Source organism: Pelmatolapia mariae, linkage group LG22, assembly GCF_036321145.2.
Source record: "Pelmatolapia mariae isolate MD_Pm_ZW linkage group LG22, Pm_UMD_F_2, whole genome shotgun sequence".
NCBI lineage: Eukaryota > Metazoa > Chordata > Actinopteri > Cichliformes > Cichlidae > Pelmatolapia > Pelmatolapia mariae.
Window position 1 is genome coordinate 27901915 of NC_086245.2, and position 21825 is coordinate 27923739.

General features: G+C 40.8%; 1 protein-coding gene across 1 annotated transcript in view; it reads right to left on the reverse strand.

Moving 5' to 3' along the window:
• Nucleotides 1-664: 664 nt before the first annotated feature.
• LOC135933225 (hippocalcin-like protein 1) overlaps nt 665-21825 on the reverse strand; it is a 49542-nt gene continuing 28381 nt past the window's right edge. The window contains exons 2-5 of the mRNA XM_065471261.1: nt 18664-18832; nt 14809-15090; nt 9967-10072; nt 665-3226 (exon numbers count right to left, since the gene is read on the reverse strand). Of these exons, the coding sequence (XP_065327333.1) occupies nt 3129-3226; nt 9967-10072; nt 14809-15090; nt 18664-18759 (582 nt within the window). The 5' untranslated portion in view covers nt 18760-18832 and the 3' untranslated portion in view covers nt 665-3128. The remainder of the gene's footprint in view (nt 3227-9966; nt 10073-14808; nt 15091-18663; nt 18833-21825) is intronic.

The following is a 21825-nucleotide window of genomic DNA, read 5'->3' on the forward strand; positions in this document are numbered from 1 at the left end:
TGGTTATGCATGACTTTTAGCCAGGTTGGTACAAACCATCTGCAGGTGCACGTCAAGAAGTGCCTGGAATATATGGAATATATATGTCATGTTTTTAATATATTAAAGTTCAGCTGTCAGATCAGACACGATCTGGTCAAACATAAGGCTCGGGGACCAGAATTGGGCCACCACAGACTCCAATTCGGTCGACTGGGCTGCTTTGAAAAATAAGGAGAGAAAGGCATAAATGTTGGATTTTCTTTTTTTTGTACAATGGGTCCGCAAAAAAAGGCTATTTATGTGAATTAACAAAAATCTTTCTGCTCCATAATTAGAGGACAGTCTGGGCAATGACCTACTTTTTTCTGCTGATTTTTCCCCTTGTAATTTAAGTCCAAAGAGTCATGCTAGCAGATGTTTTTCTTTAAAACTGCATTCTACATTTCTATATCATGTAGACAAAATGAGACATAATGTTAAAATTGGGCTTCTTATTCCTATATTAAGATAATTAAATGTTTTAATATGATAACAATGTCAGTGGTTTACAACTCTGTAAGCAGTTTCAGAGAGTTTCATTGGTTTGATCCAGTTAAGACAAAAGCAGACTGTATGCCGACCCCTGTTTTAACGTTTTCCACACGTATCCAAAATGACCACAAATGAGGACACAGTGCACACGTGCAGCTTAGAAACACATATATTTCGATTTCAGGTTCAACAGAATAAACATGACATCCTCAGACGAGGTTTTCATGCAACAGAAAAGTAGGAAGGAAGAAAGAAGGAGGATCGTATTTATTCAACACAAGGTACCAGTTCATCAGAGGCAGTGAGAATAGAAAAGGATTACACTGTAATAGATCAGAGAGTAGCAACTGTTGTTCTTTATCTTACCAGCAGAAGGCAGTGACACTAAAGGATCCCCAAAGCAGAGGTGCGGCTGGTTAGGAAGCTCCTGTGCGAGTGTTTGGTACTAGTTAAATGTCACATAGATGCAGCAGCACCAGGACGACTCTCAGCCCCCACTGCTACAGTAATTCAGTAAGTTAGCTAAAGTCTGGCTAATGATGTTAAGATAAAATTGAAAGGAGACAACGTGTTGGCGTTCTGTCTGCAGAACACACCACTGAAATAAAATACTGAACTAATATTATAAATCAGAGGTGACAAGCTAACTTCGAATTAACAATAATCCTGATATTTAAAAATAAAATATCAATGTTGTTTGGGTATTTATGAATTCATGACTACATTCCTACCTCCTCCCTGCTGTGTTCGTTAAAGAAGACAAAAATTTGACCGAGAGCATTATTTTCTATAAATACTGAAATACCGTTAACGTGATTTTGTGTTTTGCTCATCACGACACCCATGATGACAAAATCCATCGTGACAAACTGATATCCTTGAGTCCAACTTTCTTGTGCGCCATATCCACACACATTTTCTGTTAGCTTTGTCCCATTGCTTTAATTTGAGTGTGTGTGTTTTACCTTGAAAACACAAGAGGGCAATAGTGATCTGACTATGGGGGCATTTAAGGCGTGATAAAGGAGAATGGTGCTGGCCGTGCTGCAACCAGTAACTATGTTTATTTCAGGTTCAGGTCTTCTTCACAACTGCATCTGGTCTTTTTAAAACCTCAACAACGCACAATAAGTATTTGTCACTGATACAGGAGACAAGCGTATAATTTTAAATTTTTTTTAAAATATATTCAACATTCTTTCTGCTCTAACTATAAATAAGGTCAAACAGATCCAAATTAGAACACATTTCCGGACTCGCTGCAATCTTGTGAAACACGTCCCTTCATCTAACTGCTCTGCAAGCAGACTAATCCAGGAGGTTAAAAAATAATAATTAAAAGAAAATCATTCGGCTAGAGAGTGATGAACAAGCCCTTAGTGAGTTCTCGGTCCGTCAGAGGAAAAGAGAGCGCGGGGGTAGGAGGGCCGTGTTGTCCCAGAGCAAGACAAATATCGAATCATTTCTGCCTGGGGTCCATGCTGAGGAGGCTGAAGAGCTACAAAAAGTTACCGCTGTGCGTAAACTGTGTCTGTGGATTCTGTCGTCGCCTGGTTCGAAGGATCATGCAGTAGTATAGCGAACGGTTACAGCTATCTTAAGTTTACTGCTCATCGTTAAAGAACTTTAAAATACTTACAAATTAAGAAACAACACAACAAGATAATACTGTAAAAGTTAGCCTCAAGCATACAGTGTGTGTGTCCACATGCACGCGCACGCATTCAGACCCAAATGCACAGCCATACTTTATATAAACAAATGGCGGCTCGACTGATATGTGCTACTGGTGTCATCGATCAAATGCAACAAATGGGATCCTGTTATTTTACAGGAATTCCTCCGCTCGAGTCCACAAAGAGGTCAAACTTGACTAGTTTTGTCTCTCTCTCTCTCCGTCACTGTAAACTGGAATTTGATCGTCTCGACATTATCAAAGTAAAAGCGCAATAATGAGATAAAAATTGAATAAATAAATCATGAAGGAGGAAAACGGTATGTACAAAAGGAAAATAAAAAGCATTTTAAAATTAAAAAAAAAAAAAAATCAAAGAAATCTGATGTACAGAAGTAGCCCCGCCCCCATCCCACCCCCCTTAAACTGCCCATTCAGATGTCACCAGGAAGCTACGCTACATAATACTGCCTTTCAATGGCAAAGAGTGTGCGCCCCTATATGAAGACAGATGCACTTTATCTTATGATATACAGGCGTACAGTATATACATGATGTACATCTACATGTGCATATGTGTAGGAGTAGGAACTGATTCCTCTCCCTGCGGAAAAAAGAAGAAAACAAACAAACATCCACACGCCGTCACAAGCTCCTTGGAAATCCAACGCTCCAGAGAGAGAGAGACAGATATTCTGGAACATTAGCAGGCGTCTCTGTCAGTCATACCTAGTCCCTTCATTCTCCCAAACATAAACGTAAAATGACAGTGACGACTTTCCTTATCCTCCTCTATCATCCTTGCACACAGTAACAACAACAACAGAAAGATAATATCAGAGACGAGAACCATCATGCATTGATTTGATTGACTGTTTCAATAGAGCAACAGAGCAAAGTTGTGGATAAAAAAAAGAAGAAGGTTGCAGTAGGGGCAGTTTTAGAACTGGGAGGCCGAGCTGGGGTCACACTGGAGTAGCCTAACGATGGAGGGGTCACTTTTGGCACCTTTGATAAACTCCTCCAGGGATAGCTTGCCTGCAAAAGAGACAGAGAGAGAGAAGAAGAAGAACAAAAACAAAAGAAATGCTGTTATTAATTTGTGGAGATATTTTGAAGATCAATGTGTGTAATATGCTGAAAAAGAGTGAGCAAGGGAAGTATGATTAAGAAGTATCAGCTACTGTACCTACACTGTTACTATAACTAATGTTCTGATAAAGAGGTGTGTCAGCCTCACTAAAGCCATGTCCACAAATATTTGCTTGTTCTACACACAATACTACAGCTGGTGACTAGTTGATAGTGCACATTCCAAACTAACCTACTAATGTATTCAACACCCTCCTCAAATATACAAGTGGGAAAAATGGTATTTCCGTGTGAAATGGCCAACTTTACAGAATTAAAATGTATGTTTACAGAATATACAGTGTGTGAGTTTGGGCTGTTTAAAATGCACCTTTTGGAGCATTTTATTGGATTATCAGACTACAATTAGCCAATGTGTCTGCGCATTGTATCCTTACAGTTTATCAGTACTACTTGTTAGTGTCACTACCCGATCCGTACCGGAAACCCGATCGGTACCACGCATGCGCAAATCTTACGTCACTTCCTCTCTTTGCCAACATTGCGACAGTTAATGTATTTGAGTGACACGGTTAGCATCCAGTTAGCTCATAGCATTTCTCAACAGCTCTGCCTCCTTTTCGACTGCCCGGGACATTTAAACAATGGATAATCCGTATACAAACAAATTCATGCTTTTCTCCTCAACAGAGAGCGTCCCCTGATTGAACAACAGCGCCGTAAAATAAGAAGAATGGCACCTAATTACAGACTTAATAATACTGACTTAGCAATATGTCACGTGAAGATTCATCAGCCAGATTAAGTGTTTACTGACAATTGACAGTGATAGCGGACATCATCATTACTATTCCAACAATCCTTTCCACACAGACAAGCATACCCATATATGATTTACTCATGAAAGTGGCCACTTTCATGAGTAAATCATATAAGGCTTACATGATTTACTCATGAAAGTGGCCACTTTCTCATTACTTTCATATATTGTTTTAGTAAGTATCCAAAACATACAAGTTTCATTTATATAATTTTTCAAAGGATCTTATATCTGTTTTCACTCTTGTATGCTTTTCATACAAGTTTCACACAAGACAGATACAAACTTTATAAGATTTATATATATCTTTTCCATATGGGTAAACACACTCGACTATCACTAAATCAAATTTAACACGCATGTGTAATGACGCTAGTTCATTTTACAATAGTGCTCATTCGCTCGGTCAGCAGGTGGCAGTATCCTCGTACACTGGGGAGTAAACTGCCATTAAACGAAACAGAAGAAGAAGAATACATCTGCACATGCGCAGTACGGATCCGGTAGACCCGATTTGTACGGTCCGACTTTGCACATGCTCAGTAAGGATCCGGGAGTCCTGATCTGTAACTATCGTTTTATTTTTAGTTTTTGTCTACATTATATTGAGATGTTTCTTTATTGCAAACATTTTAAGCGATACTTATTATTCTTAACATCTTAACAGATACTCTGACCCGTAACTATCGTAAAATGCTTCGGCCGGAAGTAGACACCTTTCGCACATGCGTGGTACCGATCTTGTTTCCGGTACGGATCGGGTTAGCCAAGCTTGCTAGCATTAGCTGATAAATTAGCGCTCTTTGCTTCTGGCAGGAAACAAAACCACAACAACAACAAAAATCCATGGTGGCACCAAAACACTAGTGTAGCTTCAAATATGTAGTTACAGTGGCTTGCATAAGTATTCGGCTCCCTTGAACTTTCCCACATTTTGTCACATTACAGCCACAAACATGAATCAATTTTATTGGAATTCCACGTGAAAGACCAATACAAAGTGGTGTACACGTGAGAAGTGCAACGAAAATCATACATGATTCCAAACATTTGTTACAAATAAATAACTGCAAAGTGGGGTGTGCATAACTATTCAGCCCCCTGAGTCATTACTTTGTAGAACCACATTTTGCTGCAATTACAGCTGCCAGTCTTTTAGGGTATGTCTCTACCAGCTTCGCACATCTAGAGACTGAAATCCTTGCCCATTCTTCTTTGCAAAACAGCTCCAGCTCAGTCAGATTAGATGGACAGCGTTTGTGAACAGCAGTTTTCAGATCTTGCCACAGATTCTCGATTGGATTTAGATCTGGACTTTTACTGGGCCATTCTAACACATGGATATGTTTTGTTTTAAACCATTCCATTGTTGCCCTGGCTTTATGTTTAGGGTCGTTGTCCTGCTGGAAGGTGAACCTCCGCCCCAGTCTCAAGTCTTTTGCAGACTCCAAGAGGTTTTCTTCCAAGATTGCCCTGTTTTTGGCTCCATCCATCTTCCCATCAACTCTGACCAGCTTCCCTGTCCCTGCTGAAGAGAAGCACCCCCAGAGCATGATGCTGCCACCACCATATTTGACAGTGGGGATGGTGTGTTCAGAGTGATGTGCAGTGTTAGTTTTCTGCCACACATAGCGTTTTGCATTTTGGCCAAAAAGTTCCATTTTGGTCTCATCTGACCAGAGCACCTTCTTCCACATGTTTGCTGTGTCCCCCACATGGCTTGTGGCAAACTGCAAACGGGACTTCTTATGGTTTTCTGTTAACAATGGCTTTCTTCTTGCCACTCTTCCATAAAGGCCAACTTTGTGCAGTGCACAACTAATAGTTGTCCTATGGACAGATTCCCCCACCTGAGCTGTAGATCTCTGCAGCTCGTCCAGAGTCACCATGGGCCTCTTGGCTGCATTTCTGATCAGCGCTCTCCTTGTTCGGCCTGTGAGTTTAGGTGGACGTCCTTGTCTTGGTAGGTTTACAGTTATAAACTCCTTCCATTTCTGAATGATCGCTTGAACAGTGCTCCGTGGGATGTTCAAGGCTTGGGAAATCTTTTTGTAGCCTAAGCCTGCTTTAAATTTCTCAATAACTTTATCCCTGACCTGTCTGGTGTGTTCTTTGGACTTCATGGTGTTGTTGCTCCCAATATTCTCTTAGACAACCTCTGAAACCGTCACAGAGCAGCTGTATTTGTACTGACATTAGATTACACACAGGTGCACTCTATTTAGTCATTAGCACTCATCAGGCAATGTCTATGGACAACTGACTGCACTCAGACCAAAGGGGGCTGAATAATTACGCACACCCCACTTTTCAGTTATTTATTTGTAAAAAATGTTTGGAATCATGTATGATTTTCGTTCCACTTCTCATGTGTACACCACTTTGTATTGGTCTTTCACGTGGAATTCCAATAAAATTGATTCATGTTTGTGGCTGTAATGTGACAAAATGTGGGAAAGTTCAAGGGGGCCGAATACTTTTGCAAGCCACTGTAGCTCTCCATTAGTGGCATAGCTATGATCATGTCCTTGTTTTATGCTAGCTTGAACACTACATACATGCTGTGATGTTTCTGACAATTCCATTTCTGTAGCAGCTTATGTTAGCATAAAATTTCAACCAGAAAACAGTTTGTCTGAACGTTTACTAATGCTATAATGTATAATAGAATATATATGTATAATGATACATGTGTGTTTGGTGTGTATCTTTACACCAGCAGAAACCGCCTGATTAACACTTGCTCCTTCTTTTGCTCTTATGCGAGGCTAAGCTAATTGCCCCCAAGCATGTGAGAGTAGTCTGTCTTGTATATGTATATGTATTTCATTAAATATGTAGTTAGCTTTTAATGGAGGTAGGTAGGTAAGGCATAAGTACATCCTTACATCCCATTCATCTTCCTTTTCTTTGTCTTTTATTTCTTGCCTCCAGTTTTCTTCTGTTTTTAGATAAATAAAAACCAACACTAGAACCAACTGGAAGATTTTTATTCAGAATCATGTAACGATCTTTCGTGTTTTATGTCAGAACTATGGTTAAATCATATCTGAATCAATCCAGTGTTTATTTCGACAGTTACTGCAACATCTTTCTAATTTTCATTACTGCTGGCCTGTTCCTGTGCAGTTACATCATTACAGCCTTTAAACCCTCACTTCTCTGCGTCATGGAGTTTGAAGCCCAATCCCAATGTCCACACTCTCAGGCTCCCAGAGTTTGAGTTGCGTTCCTGCTAAATCAGTCTGGGCTTATGTCTGTTCCAACCCCAAGTTTTTAAGTACACATGGGCTCTTTGGCAAACACTTTTGGTACGTCTGAATTTCTGTTGACTTCGCAGATTTACCCACAGTTCATTGTGCTTACATTATACATAGAGTTGCAGTTGCCTTAGAAATGCTTTTTGGGTAGGACAAACCTACTCAAAAGTTAAGCTTTTAGTAAAATATCTGTCAACCAATGATAACCAATATATTTGTCAATCAGCCAACAGTAAAGCCACATCCCCATGCCAATGAAACCATTTTGACATAACTTTTGCTTTGGGACTTGGTGCATGCTGGAAGTAGCCAAGGCCATAAAGGATGCACAACAATAGGCAGTGATAGTCTGTGAAGTTATTTCTTTTTGCACACAATATCAGACAAAATTACAGATACCATGGTTATCTTCCAATTTACACAAAGTATAAAAACTTCAGCAAGGGTTTGATCTGTCACTTGAAAAACCAAAAACCAAAGTAATCAGTTTAGACTTGAGAGAAAAAATTGTTGATGCGCACAAAGCAGAAGATAGATATACAAACCACAGCATTTGCAAGTGTCAAGACCTGGAGTGAGAAACATCATCAAGAGATTCTAAGAGAGCCACAGTGTTTTAGTGTCATGGCAAACAGAGAAAGCCTAGCAGCGGGAAGAAGTGAAAGATTTCAGACTCTGGAAAGAAAACTTGTGAGAGATGTTTCTAAAGAGCCCAGAACATCTGCCAAGACACAAGTGACTCTCATAACCACTTTGGGAATTGTAGTCTCAAAGAAGACAACCACTAGAACCCTGCAGAGGTTACAGACCAAGAAAAACTGCTCTTCTGCAGAAGACACACCTTCAAGCCACATTAAAGTATGCTAAGGATATGGAGAGAAATATGTCTGCTTTCAAGTCCCAGTGTAAAACTGGGACATCTGGGCTTCCACTGTATACCTGACATTTCTTTTTCTAAAAAAAACAAACTAGAAAATGTGACTTACCAATTACAGACACTATACAGCAGCCTATAAAGGTTAATATGTGGTTTAAATAATCTGGTGTTACATGCTGGACGTTCTTCTGCTGGGAAAAGTCAGCCAGTGCTCAGCTGCAGATATGGAACACCACGTTGTGGATCATCCTCTGGGATGAGTGTATGCTACCTAATCTCAGTATAGTCTGAATATATATTTAAGGCAAATAATGTAACACTTTAATGTTAATGTCACCATTCACTAATAAAGGCAGGCTAACATTAATGTTAGTGTAATGAATAATCATGGTGGTAATGGTAGCAAAGCAAAAAGAAAACAAACCCTCAACTATACAGTGGAAGCCCAGATGTCCCAGTTTTACACTGGGACTTGAAAGCAGCATACATTTGTGGATCTGTGCGAAGCTGCCAGCATTAAATCAGTCTCAAAACCCCACGTGGTCATGATCTGTGCGTATCAGGTAATTCGCCACACGTTTTGTGAGTGAGCGAGAGAGATGGTACGTGTAGTTTTACACATTTTTGTGCACAGAAAGGTTTCTGAAAGAGAAAATTATTGGATTTGTGAGCTGAACAAAAGATAAATCATTGGACACATTCGTAAATCTTAGTTTATGCTTTTAGATCATATCGTCCATATTTGCAACTCTGGAGAAAGACTATGCGTACTGGAAGCACATCCTTTGGTCAGATTAGATGAAACTAGAGCTTTTTGGCCACAGAGGTGTTTCTTATTTTTGGAGAAAGAAGGGAGGGATGCACAGCCAAAAGAAAACCATCAGCACAGTGAAACACGGTGGTGGGAGTCTTACGCTGTGGGGATGCTTCAGCACATCTTGAACTGAGAAATGCATGAAGGTGGAAGGAATCATGAAGAAAGGAGGACTTGTGAAGATTTTGAAAGAAAGCCTCAAGCAGTCAGCAGTAAAACCAGGTCTGGATCAGCACTTTGTCTTTCATCATGACAAGGACCCAAAATATATGTCGCTCCTGGTGAAGCACTACCTCCAGAAGTCACAAAGCCCCAACCTGCACCGCATTGAAAATATGTGGAGAGCTCAGAAGTGTTTTTGAGACTACAGCAAATGACTGCAGGCTGTTATCCAGCAAAAAAAGATACCAACAAGTAACTATTACCATCAGGGGGCTAATAATTAACGGCAGGGGGGGTAAATAATTTTGCTTTTGTGTAAAAAAAATAAAAATAATGTAAGAATCCAAAATCAAACCTTTAAAGAGCTGTGTTAAAAATCCCAGCTCTGTTTAACAGCACTTGGGAAACACTTTAGTCAAATACAATTTTCAGACGATGGCTAATAATTTTGGCCTCATCTGCACTTTGTTTATTTCTATTCTAACAACAGGATGACACATAAAGACTAATTGCTTTCATTAAACACATGCGCACACACACAAAATGGTTTGTTTTTCACGTGTGAATGAAAGCCGCATTTTGTGTTTGTAAATGTTTGACACATATATGCTGTTTGACTTCTGTACAAAGTCTTTTGTCCCCAACAAAATTAGCACATTTCAAAGATGATCTTGTCACATTCACCCAGCGCTACCCTCATTTCTTTTTCTGTCTCTCCCCAGCACCCTCCTTTTTGCCATTTCCTCCTCTCACCATCATTATTGAGGTCCATTTGTCTGAAGATCTTATCCGTCCTCTTCTCCGGCGTGGATTCATCCTCTGGCATCTTCATCACAGATGACACCATCTTGTAGATGGCCTGAGAGATGAGAGAGAAAAAGAAGGAGAGAGAGACAGGGTGGGTGGTTGGGTGGGCGGTGGCAGGAGAACAAGAAAGATAAGTGAATTCAAGCCAGCAGGGACCCATTAAGGAGACTCAGCAGGAAAGAAGTAAAACATAACTGAACTAAAAAAATAAAGTCACTGCAGCTTTCAAGATGCTGATAAATAGCCTTTCTGAAAGTCCACATGATTCACTGACATTTGTTGCTCCTGATGCTAAGAGCTGCTCCCTGGGCAGCTTTTCCACAAATACCCACGCAGTGTTTGTGTGCCTATAGAATCGCTCCATCGCACCACGGTGACATGGATCACATGTGGCAGCGGGGTAAAGGGAGGGAGGGCTTACGAGCAGGGCTTACGCTATTGATCTCATACATCTTTATCTGCTGACCGATATGAGCACGCCGCGTCCCCTGATAGCATTAAATTAACCTCTGCAAGAGAAGCTCAGAGTATCAGCTGGCCTCAGGCGCGGATCTAAAATCAGCTTACGTGCCTATTAAATCTCCGCTGGGAGTATAGGGTGTAAAAGCGACTGTAGATTGGTGTCGCAGGAGCATCGTCACAGAGGCAGGGAGCTCGCAGGAAATGAGCCCTCTGTGCTTTTTAGAAAGATACACTGGCTCTAAAATGTTATCTCCTCTGACTATAAAGCGCATGCCCACGTCTTCCTTCAAAAAACTGTGGGAAAAAAACTCCAAGGAGAAAAATAGTGATAAAGGCGTCAGGCACACAGAAATAATCAGGTATTTTACTGCTTTAAGTCTGAGCACAGATGATTCAGCTATGCCATCATTAGTGTGCAACAACCCTTCAGTTTCATGGTTGGCTCCTTTTATCTTTTCACCAACAATGAATGTCAAGCTAATGCCAACAGGTGTGCCAGGTGGCTCCCTGTAATGAGAGGTATCCTCAGATGTGCCTCCCAGGAAGGCTCACTAATGACTCGGGACCACACAGTATTTGTGTCTATTAAAATGCTGCTTTGTGGATCGACTTAGCCCAAACACACCACTGACCATCAAGAACGTAATCTAGCAGTGTCCTGAGTGATGATGGCTGAGATTCCTTTTGGCACCTGCCATCATGAAAACACTCATTGGGTGAAAAAAAACCCCGAATGTCGAGATGTTTCGAAACGTCAGTATCTATCCAGTGCTGGCCACATTTTCTCAGTTAGACCCCTGAAATAGTTATAGTTAAAAAAAAATCCAAACTGATCTGTAGCTATCAACAGAATCTGAAGACACAACAGTGATGATGTTATGTCCAAGATGTCTGTGGATTTTGCTGCAGAGATATCAGCTCAAGTTGAAATGGAGCCCAGCTGTACTCTTACTTTATACCATTTTAAGGGCATATTGTAGCATCCATCCATCATTAAGACAGACAAACAGCATTCAAACCAGCGTTAGCTCAATATTTGATTAATATTGTCCTAAGCTGACTTACTAAGGTAGCTAGAAAGTAAAAAATAAATAAAATGAACATTAGTGAGAAAACAGGGTTTTGTGATACACAAGTTCACAGTTTGGGATGTGGAAGTTATCCCTGCATTTGTTGAGGAAAACTAAAACTTTCAACACCAGGGGGCAGCATTTCACAACTGACTGTGTTGAGATCAATGACTGTAGATGGTTGAGATGTTTTGATATTCCTCTTACTCCCTCCCCCGCTCAGTTTTTAATCGATTTGGCTGGTTACATTAAATGTTATAGTGACTCTTTGCACCATCTTGTGGTACAAAATGGTATTACAACTTTGGATTATATATCTTTAGCACATTTCATGGATGTGAATATTAAGCAGTTGTTTCATTACATTCTTGTAATAGTTTTGGTTAATTTTTTAAAGTTTTACACTTAAAAAAATAGAGTTGATAAAAATCACATTTAGATTGAACTGCAGGGGTTTACTCAATTTCAGGTTATGAGTAAAGATGTGGACTCTAAAATATGAATTTTACAGAAAAGATATGTTGGAAGAGCAGTTATGATACTTGTTAATAAGTAACCCAATTTCAATTGTGCCAGAGTAGAAAAAGCGACTCCACCATAGCAAGGCCATAGTCTGTAAAGGATTCACTGAAGGCCACAGCTTGTTGCCTTTAGGATTCCCCACAGCAGATCATCTGAATATCTCAGCCTATCCCTAACATCCTCCTCTGTCACACCAACCCTCTGGAGAGGAAGAAGAAGAGGCTCATTACTGATGTAATCCCACCCCCACGTTGGTTAGTGTTAGGGTTAACTCCTTGTCACTCCTACCGCACACATCACCAATGTCTTAGCTGTCCTCATACATGCACTGCACCACCCATATCTCTCCCACTCCTGACACTCTTTGACAATCTGCTTTCTCTAGATGCACAAAGACACAGTGGAGATCCTTCTCTACACTTCTCCATCAACACTCTCAAAGCAAACATCAGATCTGTAGAGCTCTTTGTCAGTATGAAGCCACACTGCTGCTCACCAATCGTCACCTCTATTCTCAACCTAGCATCAACAGCTCTTTCCCATATTATCTTGGTATGGCTCATCACTACTACAGCTCTGCACATCACACCTCTTGAAAATCAGTAGCAGCAGACTTCTCCATTCCTCAGTTATCCTCTCACTCTTGTGGATTGCGCTGAACAATTTGGTTAATAAGTCCACCGCCCTCTGTCCCTCATTTCCTCCTTACTAATCCTCTGCACTTCCCAGTTCACCATCTTTCCCAATTCTCTCATTCATCAGCTCCTCAAACGGCTCCTTCCATCTTCTCAGCAAACTCTTTTGCTTGTTAGCACATATCTATCTTTAATCACCCTGACCTGCTGCACGTCGTTTCCACCTCGATTTCTCCGTCTAACCAATCTACACGAGTCCTTTTCTCCTTCCTGCATGTCCAGCCCCACATACAACTCACAATATGCCAGAAACTGAAATTGTGGTTATTATGGTGGACGCATCCATTGATCAGCAAAAGTGTAGAGCTTTTATTAATCTGATAATGTGGTGTAAAACAAATCTGACCTCAGTCATGACCCTCCCACTCTCCTGCTCACTCTCAGCACATAATGGTCCCCTCCTTTCCCTAACGGTGTGTAACCTCAGTGAGCCTGTAGATAATCCTAGCATTCTGCACACTCAGGGATAAACTCAAGTTAAATTTAACTTGCTAATCCATGAGAATCCAGAAGTGCATACACACACACAGAATACACAGCGAGATCCTCAGTCCAGTATCTTGACATATGAGTCCTTCTGCTTGTTCTCTTCAACAGTGAAAGGATTAGATGCAGCACTACTTAACAGCCTTCCTGCAAACTGTTGCCTGTGCCAATGCTGCACTCAGGGTGCCTATTAGAGTAAGTTAATGCATTCATCCACATACTTAAATGAATGCATTAACTTACTTAACATAACTAATGGGAGTATTTATTAAAGGTGCTCTGCCTTTTCTTAGTATTGTATAAATCTATGTGATTGGCTGATCAATAGAAACTGTCATGTAGTTTGCACCATGTGCTAGATGAAAATTTGAAGGTCCAATGGAAAGAACAAGCAGGAAAAAGCAAGAAAACATACTGAGACTCCTGGTGAGATCAAATTTATTATTCAAGAACATTCCTGTTTCAGTCGCATGATGTGTGTTTATTAAAAGGAAAATTCAGGTTTGGGGATTTAGAAATTGAAATGGACCATAAATCAAAGTGCTTTACTGCTCTTACTGAGTGCTTTTTACTACAAGCCACATTCACACAGCATGCCCACAGGTGCATCACAGGCAATTGGGGGGTTGAGTGTCACCTTACTGGTGGACGACCCGCTCTATATCCTGAGCTACAACTGCTACAGATATTAAGGGATCTTCTACACATACGGCAAGCATACTATAGAGTCTACATTAGTGATTTCATTCGTGATTTAATGTATTCGAAATTTGTTGACTGTACAAGTGTAACGAGTTATAAAATAGTTACTTTTTCAAAAGCAGTCAGTGCTTCTGTCTGTATGTTAGACCCTATAGCTGTGTCACTTCCGCGTTAGCGCGGTTAGCTCGTTAACGCGTTGACACCGTGCAGCCCCACGCACGGGGTAATCCGCGGTAACTTGCTAACGGAAATTTGCCGCATTAATGTGGTTATGGCGTTAACGTCATTTTAACGAGATTAACGCTGACAGCACTAATATTAAGGCCTGCTAGGGAGATGACAAAGTTTTTTTGCACAAGTATTTATATTATTTAGTGATGATACTAAGTGTCTGTGAGCTGCTAAGGCACTCTAATTCATGTTCGCAAACTTGGATGCTACTAATGATTCCAGTGTTACAACTTCAAAACTGCCATGGCTAACTTTTTATCTAGCCTGAGTTTCGATTTAAAGGGAGTTAATTAGCTTGTTGTTGGTTATGTGGTGGGGGAGATGCCACCAACATCAACTCACTATGCAATTAGGTAAGCGTATACAGTCAAGAGGTAAATGTAGAGTAGGCTACAAGCCCTCTGGATGTGTGACCTAGCTAAATGCAGTAGATAGCACTGCAACAACAGTTTGCTTTTAAATGGCAGCAACCTTGTGGTCCTAATAAAAGTGTCATATTGAGCTATAACGGAAGGTTTTGAGACAAATCGCATGGTCTACATGTGACAACCCCTCCACCAGCACCTGAGGCCAGAAGAAGTGTTTACTTCCACTAAAACTAACCAGTTTCCCTTGCTTACCTCTACAATCTCCAGCATTTCCTCGCGGCTGATGTACCCATTTCCATCCAGGTCGTACATACTGAAGGCCCATTTAAGCTTCTGCTCCAGCTTTCCTCGTGACGTCACACTCAAGGCAATGATGAACTCCCGGAAGTCTATTGTCCCGTCGGCGTTGGTGTCAAAAGTTCGGAAGACATGCTCGGCAAACTTGGAGGCATCGCCGTAGGGGAAGAAATTGGCGTAGATCTTCTTGAATTCCTCCACATTCAAGGTTCCACTGGGGCAGTCCTTCAAGAAACCCTGAGGTTAAAGAAAAAGCAGCTATTAGGTGAGACAACGTTGAAAATAAGTCCATTTTCTTTATGTCTATAGAACAACATAAAACAACTCCAATTCCAATAAAGTTGGGACGCTGTCTAAAATGCACTGAATTCTAGGTGATCAGTGTCTATTTTGGACTGCAGACAGGCTAGTCTAGTACCTGGACTCTTCTATTATAAAGCCTTGGTGTTGTAATAAATGCAGTATGCAGTTCAGCATTGTGTTGCTCAAATATGCAAGGCCTTGTTTCTATCCAGAAGCCAGGAAACTAACATAACTTTTTCAAAACATCAGAACAGTCAGAGATCAAATTTCTCAATCAAAACTTTGAGTAGTAACATTTTCAATCATGTAACTTCTTATTCTGATAAGAATGATTTTGAAAAGGAGCTTAGTCTTGGATAAGAAAAGCCAACGCTATCTTCTATTCAAGCCCTCACATTTGATAAAGTGGCATTGTGCCTGAGGAAAAAAAGGGAGGTAAAAGTCACTTCTATCCCTGGTCTTTGTTCAAAAGAAATAAAGCTCTTTTACAAAGACCTTTAAGATAGAGGCAATGAGGTCACAAAACCATTTCTGATGGCTGGGATTTTTACTCACAAGTGGAGGGGAAAAATCAGCAGGGTTGTGCTCCTAATAAATATTTTTTAATTGACAGTGTTCAAAATTTCACAGTGTTTAGTGAAGCATCCAGCATCTCCCACACTCAGAAGCAGTTAATCTGCTGAGAGCTGCGACCACTGTGACAGGTCAGTGAGGGAGGGGCTTTAACCTGTACAACTCTTATTCAGGACAGCACGCACAGCTGTTCCATAGGTTTAATCCATGCGTAAAGCTCCGCAGCCACTACACATATATCCATGTGCATAAGATGAGATAACTCGTGAGGTCAGGTCACTGTGGCATTTCATAATGCTAAGCTCCTCACTGAATAAAGGACTGGGTTTAGACAGTGCTCTGTGGTGGACGGAGATAAGACTGCTGTCAGTGTTACAGATCACAGATAGAAACATGTCTGTACAGAAGACGCAAGGATGTCCTAACAATCGTGATATAAATCATAACTCTGCTGTGTGACATATTTGCCTAGTTTAGAACTTATTTTTACCAACAATGAAAGGATCCAAAGCGCTTTTGAAATGTTTGAAGATCAGGAAGATTCTGATTTTGGAGAAACAATAGGTAAAGAGATTTATTTTAAACATGCAACTTTGATATCAGAAGATGATAACTCAAGCCATGCTGTTCAGACGTTTTAGTTAAAGGTGCAACACTGAATATTTTTATAACACCAATTGATCCGATTGTGCTGTGTCATATGCGAGGTGACGAATCTACTTAAATCGAACAGATTATTCATCTTTATGCTCTGGGTTATTGCTTTTATTAGTTTGCTAATGGGTTCAGCTAGTTGCTAGCTAGTTGTGTTGCTCCCAAATAGCCAAAGAATCTGACAAAAATGGTTGTGTTATCAGCTAACACTAGCAAGCTTAGTTGGCATTGTATGAGTAGATGGTAGTAGATCATACAGATACCTGGTATCTGTGTTTAAGCCAAGTAACATTTCCCACAAAGGTTGATTCTGTTCATCTGCATGTAGCGTTTTCAATCGGAGAAACGTTTCGTCACTCATCCAAGTGACTTCTTCAGTCTCAGCTGACTGCAGGTTTCCCAAAGTACATTTGCACAGTAACTGAAACCAGCCACTGAAGGCTGAGGAAACCTGCAGATGAGTGACGAAACATTTCTCCCACTGAAAACGCTACATCCGGTTGAACAGAATCAGCCTTTTGGGATTTACTTAAATGGATGATCGAGCATGCGTCAAGATATCCCACGATAGAATAAAAGATTGTAATTCAACAAACAACACAGGATCATGGATTTGTTGGACAATCTGTCTGTATAATAACCAAACTGCAATCCATATTATTTGCTGGATAACTTCAGTGAATATGCTCCAAAAGGCACCAACACCACAAATAAGAGATCTAGTTCAGTGACTGGAATTGCCTGAGGTGAGCACTATTCTGTAACTCAAAGTTGCCCCACCCTCATTAATAGCTAACATTTAACCCAGTATAATGTTAAATGGAAGAGTTGAAAAAAACCACCTCCTGCACAGTTGCCATGTGCAGAGAACTTGGGCAGTTTATTTCTGTACTAAAGTTGAGCCTCATGCCTCAGATGGCCATTTGAGAAACTGCAGTTTTTGGTTCTTTGCTGTTGGCTTCATTGTCGGCTTTATAAACATCTATGCCAAATGATAGCTCTTATACTTATATTAGTATTACTGGTCCATTTTATGTAGATGCCATATAAATACCAGATCTGTCATTATATGCAATTCAATATAAATGTGCAAAACAAAAAAATACAGTATTTCTCTTGGAAGTACAGTAGCGTAAGACTACAGTTATAATATAGTACAGTACTGTGCAAAGGTTTTGAGCCATTCATCATTTCTTTTAATTTTCTGCATTCCTTCTCATGCAGCAATTTATTGCAGCATGTGGGAACACAATTAGAAATACAGTATTTAAAGCTTTAAATTTAAAGTTTTAATGAGCTTGAAAGTCAATATTTGGTATGACTGGCCTTACTCTCCCACGCAGCTTGAACTCTCTTAGGTCAGCTTCCTTATCATTTTATCAAGTATCTTTGGGAATAGTTCGTCAAACTTTTTGAAGGTCTTCTTTAGATGTTGGCTTTTGTTCTATTCTCTGTTAGGATGATCCCACATTGCTTCAAAACATTGGATTTTTGGCTCTGGGGAGGCCAATCCATGACTGAAAGTGTTCCATTGTGTTAGTTCCTCTACCAGGAATGATTTTTACTGTATTGGCAGTTTGTTTATGATCATTGTAATGCTCTAAAATGAAGCTGTGGCCAACCAGACACCTTCTAGATGGTACTGAATGGTGGATCAAAATCAGATAGTACTTTTCCATCTTTTCCATCATCATCCAAAAGATCCCTGACACAACTGTCTGAAATGCAGCCCCAAACCACGACAAAGCCTCCATCATGTTTTACAGATGGTTGCAGCCACACACTGTTGTACCTCTATCCTGACCTCCTCTGTACACATTGATACACAAAATACAGCTGAAGAGCCAGCTGTAATCTCTCAGGCAGCTCAGGTCCTGTGTCAGGTCTTTGCTGGATTTTATCCTGTTTCTTAGGGATGTGACTTTCAGATACTGTTCATCTACTGATCTGTGGTCTGTCATGTGTAGACACAACGCAGGTTTGGTGCCTTTAGGTGGCATTAGGTGCCATTTTATCCTAGAATGAATCATATGTCAGGGTTATGTGGCTCAACAAACAAGAGAAAGCATTCCTGTGAAAATGATTGAGTCTAAGGACTTGCAGTCAATGTCTAAAAAACTTTGAACACCTTCAGAAAGCCTGAAGAACTATTGCTCAAGACCACTTTAAAAATTTGCAATAAAGTCTTGCTCCTTGGAAGGAGAGTATAAAGAGTTGAAGGCGGGCTTGAGACTTTTGCACAGCACTGTATCGTACGTGTTCAGGGTGTGAATTGTGCACCTTGTACCACTCCTGCAACTCGTGGTCGGAGAACTCGGTATTCTCACGGAGATCCTGCAACACCTCTGGCCGCAGTTTGCTGTTCTGTTTCCCCATGGCAACGGGATGGGACTTTGGGTTTCCTTGACAACAACAGCGACTACAGCACTAGCCGGGCTGCTTTTCACACCTGTCAATCAGAGATAAGGAAACAGGAGGTCAGCAACAATTAAGAAGAGAGGAGGGTGAACTCGAGTGACAATTGAGAAGTGCAAACAGCGCAACGTCACCAAAGCTGCTCGGCAACAGATGAAAAAAACAAAAACAAAACATATGAGGGATTAGAAGGGAGGGTTCGCACAGTCGACTGTCGGCTACAATTAAAACCAGCAGCTGCTTTCTGCTTGAACAAATAAAATGATCGGGCAAACCATGGAACAGTAACATAGACACTTCCAAACAGACAGCACAGCTTTGCAACTCACACAAAGTCTTTTAATGGAATCAAAGCAAGCCTTGTGACGGTATTGTTACCCGGTCCCTTTGACACGAGATGTTACGCAAGTCTTTAAACTGTCGCATCACAGTCGCAAAACGTTAAATAATCCTGAGCGCGCCCCGGTGACGTCAAGCGCTAGCCCACTGATCACATTTTTATGGGATTATTTAGCCAGCTGCGTGTCTGTGTGTCAAATCAGCCGTGTGGTGTGTGCCTTCAGATCTCCTAATCTTCATGTCAGATCAACCTGCTGCACAAAATGCGATTTTAATGATTCAACTAAACAATAAAACCATTACTATGAAAAGGAGTACATCATTTATTTAAAATCAGATTAATTTACCTATTAATAATGTAATCAAGGTACTTTGGAGGCAATTTGTAGATTGCAATAGTGGTTAAAGATTAAATACATAGAGTAAGAGATTTTAACAGTAGGAAAAAAAACTAAATATACCTTAAATTGCCACCAATTAGGGTTGAAATGCAGTGATTGCCTCATTTAAAATGACGTCTTTGTGGTATTTCTTGTGGTAGAGCTTTCTATACATACGTTCATATAGTTCTGCACTGTAACATCTTTCAGTAAAAAAAAGGTGCAACAAACTTGTGCTTGTTAACTTTGTTTCCTTACTTTGGACCACTAATTAGCTTGTGCTCAGCCATCAAAGTGTTCTGTGTCTTCTGTGTGTGTGGCAATGCAAATTAAAATTACAGTATCAGTCGGGCTTGAACACCTCTGACGAGACGCTTCCTGACCTCCACTTTCTCCTCGGTCGAGCTCAGTAATTACGCCGTCGGCTTTTCGTGTACGTGCCCAAAGAAGCGAGAACAAGCGCGGGCCTGTTTGTGTTTACGCGACCTCTACAAAGTCAAAGCGAGCTGGTGGGGCATTTGAGGTGGACGGCGTGGGCGATGCAGGTGTTTATCACTGACTGGCAAGAGCTGCACCATCGCAGAAGCGAAACCCACGCACTCAACCATCTCTTTACTCGGCTAATAAAATTAGACTCATATTAAGTCCCTCATTCTGGAGGCTTTACTGTAAACGCTTGAGCACTGACAGTAATTCTTGTAGTCAGTCCCCAGCCTGCTGACGCTGGAACTGCAACCATCAGTTATGAGTCCTTCCTCTTTGGGGTCTGGTGAAAGTTGCAGATGGAGGACTGGGATGTGACGGAGGTTGGGATCGTGTCGTCACCAACAAAGTGCATTATGGGACCATTGTTCGTGCAAATCCAAGTTGAGAAAAGCAAATACAGAGACTGAAGCTGCTTTTGGGTCATCAGAATGGTGAACTGCTGTGACACAGCCGTGTTTTACAGAGTGGAGGAAGACTTTTGCTTTGGTCATGAAGCCGACGATGTACGGCTTGAAGACATCGTAGGGATTTTGCTACATTACAAATGTGGCAGTTATGTAGGCTGTAGCTACATGGCGGTATGGCTTGAATCAAACAAAAGCTTTATACTTTCGTATTTTAAAAGTTTTGCAGTCCTGACTGGGTGCTGTCGTTGCACTTCAGTTACACATCTACAGTAATTGTTACATGGTTACAAAATATTAGTATGTAATAATAAGGAAATGTTGTGTTTTATCTAATTGGAAAAAAGACAAAACACATTACAGTACAGCATTGAATATTGAGTAACTACCTGTTGATTTCTATCTTTGTTTAGGTTTTGAGCAAACACCAACATGGTGGCAACTACCCAGAATGCACTGCAATTTTCCACCCTTTGCCAGCTGTCAGAAAAATGCCGTTTACTTGGCGCAACACCAGTGTTTCCTGTCAAGTTCACACCTTGGAGCTGCTTTGATTCTGAAGGAACTAGGGCGTCAGGTTTAGAAGGTTATTTTAGAAACACCTGAGGACCAATGCTTTCTTTTTGTTTTTTCCCAGAAGAGCTTGTTTCAAATTTTAAGTCCACGATGTTTTTAAATAGTTTGAGTGATCAAATTTTCAACACACAAACCTTTGATTTTTTACTCTGAGCAGAGTTCAGTTGGTCTTAAACATCATGTGCAATCCAACCACAAAGACGGACATAAATCTATTTCTCCTCAAGGAGTAACTGGGTGGTGGTGCCTGCAGCGCTGAAGGCTATATGTGAAATGAGTAGGCAGTTGCTGTAAACCAGTAATTTACGTTTTAGCTGAACAGACCGAGTGCACCGTTGTGCCTTGGATGAGCATTTGGAGAACACACACCCGTCACGCACTCACTGATGCACACACTTTCTAGTTCCTGTAACGATTAATAATTCCTTCCCACGCTGCCCAAATGTGAAATTTAATTGTTGAGACAAAGGTGATTAAATAACAGCAACAAAGGTTTCCCGATGACAAACAGAAACAGTCAACCTCTGCTTCAATTAGCCACGAGGGTCACTTCCACATGATGTCTCTGTGAAACGCTGCAGATGATTTGGGCTGATATCCAAAAAAACAAACAGAAAGTGAGTGAGTTTGTGAAGACCTGCTAAAATGTTCACATCAGGATTTTTGAGGACCTTTTGCCACATGTAGCCACAGATCCACAGATCATGGGATTTTCCTCTTCTCATGGAGGTCCAGTGCATTTATTGTTGGTGGAAAGGCTCAGAATGGGAACCACAGCTGCATCCTAAGAGCAAGCTCATCCAGCTTTTGAAGTAACTGAGTTAAAAAAAACCCAAAAAACA